Below are 1,468 nucleotides of genomic sequence, written 5' to 3' on the forward strand. Positions count from 1 at the left end.
CCCTGGCTAGTTGGGAAAAATGGAAGGGACCCAGACGTGGCGGAAAGGGACGATGAGGGGTCTAGAGCGTCATCCAACTCATCAAGGTCAGTATCGGACTTCGGAGGAAAGGCGCTATCAGCGGTGAAGACAGGCGAGGGAAACGCGATAGGGTCTATTCTGAGGAAGTAGCATCCCCCTTTCCTTCTTGCTGTGCGTTTGTCCCTCAGATCGTCCCTTGCGCACCATCTCCCTCATCACCCTTCTGCCCGTCTGGAGACGACGGCTGCACACCATCGACGTGCTGTCCCAATACTCCAGTCAGCTATTTACAATAGATCGCGGTTTCCCGGCCACTATGAAGATCCTCGACAGTCCCTTGGCGGCTGCTCTGCATCCAGCGGCATCGCCCGAATTCTCCCCTCTTGCATTAGCAGAAGACTTTACACCGCTACCGGCGTACAAGGCGGCACAGACATCCAACTTTGACATATCGGGTCTGCTTGCGACGCCGCTGAAGCTTCACGAAGACCTCACTTCCGGCTGTGGCGGTCAGACATGGCCTGCTGGCATGGTGCTCGCCAAGCACATGCTTCGATACCACAGGGAGGAAATGGCCAACGCGAGAATGTGAGTACAGCCACCCGCACACACTCCCCACCTGTCGATAACGCGCCAGAAAATTAGGGGACCTGGGGATCTGTGGACCACAGAAAGCACTTCGCTGACTCATATTGTCCAGACTGGAGCTCGGTGCTGGCGGAGGTCTCGTTGGCCTGGCTGTCGCCAATGGGGCCGTGGCCGATGGCCACCAAGGCATGCATGAGTCGCCGTTGCTCCTCACCGACCAAGACGAAATGTTCGCTTTGATGCAGCACAATATTGCTTTGAACGACCTTGGATCCAACGTGAAGCCTTTGGTATTGAACTGGTACGTTCTGTGTCCTTGTCATATTGAGCGCTTACTCGAATCGATCTCTCGCACGCTGGGGATGTGTCGTGCTAAGCGGTTTTCGTCCCGGCGCATTAATCGCCGCCATGCTCGTTCGAAACAGAGCGCACACATCTCGCCTCTTTGCACAGTGACGCATCACCGCGTCCATCTAACAGCAACGAGCATGTTCTGCTTCCGTCTGCCCCACAAGATAGATGCCTCATATTGCCATTGTGATTTGATCGTGGATTTGTGGCGTACAGGTGCTAATACCTCCTTGCGTGCTATAGGGGCGAGTCGCTGCCAAAAGACGTGATTGACTCAAAGCCTACTGTCGTTCTAGCTGCCGACTGCGTGTACTTTGAGCCGGCGTTCCCACTACTGTTGGAAACACTGTCAGACCTGCTGGCGCTGAACGAAAACGCCACAATTTACTTCTGCTTCAGGAAAAGGCGACGCGCTGACATGAATTTCATGAAAAAGGCGAAAAAGAGGTTCCTTGTTGAGGCAGCATTCGACGAAGATCAGGCTGTCTTCAGTCGGGAAAACATATTC

The 1,468-nt window shown here is 54.4% G+C and overlaps 1 protein-coding gene across 1 annotated transcript; it reads left to right on the plus strand.

Annotated features, from left to right (window-relative positions):
• Positions 1 to 337: 337 nt before the first annotated feature.
• VDBG_00407 (conserved hypothetical protein) lies at positions 338 to 1,468 on the plus strand (the record flags this gene model as incomplete). Its single annotated transcript, XM_003008680.1, has 3 exons — positions 338 to 609; positions 722 to 910; positions 1,204 to 1,468. Coding segments are annotated over 3 exons (702 nt in total), but the record flags the coding sequence as incomplete, so codon positions are not given.

The sequence above is a fragment of the Verticillium alfalfae genome, genomic scaffold, assembly GCF_000150825.1.
Source record: "Verticillium alfalfae VaMs.102 supercont1.1 genomic scaffold, whole genome shotgun sequence".
Taxonomy (NCBI): Eukaryota; Fungi; Ascomycota; class Sordariomycetes; order Glomerellales; family Plectosphaerellaceae; genus Verticillium; species Verticillium alfalfae.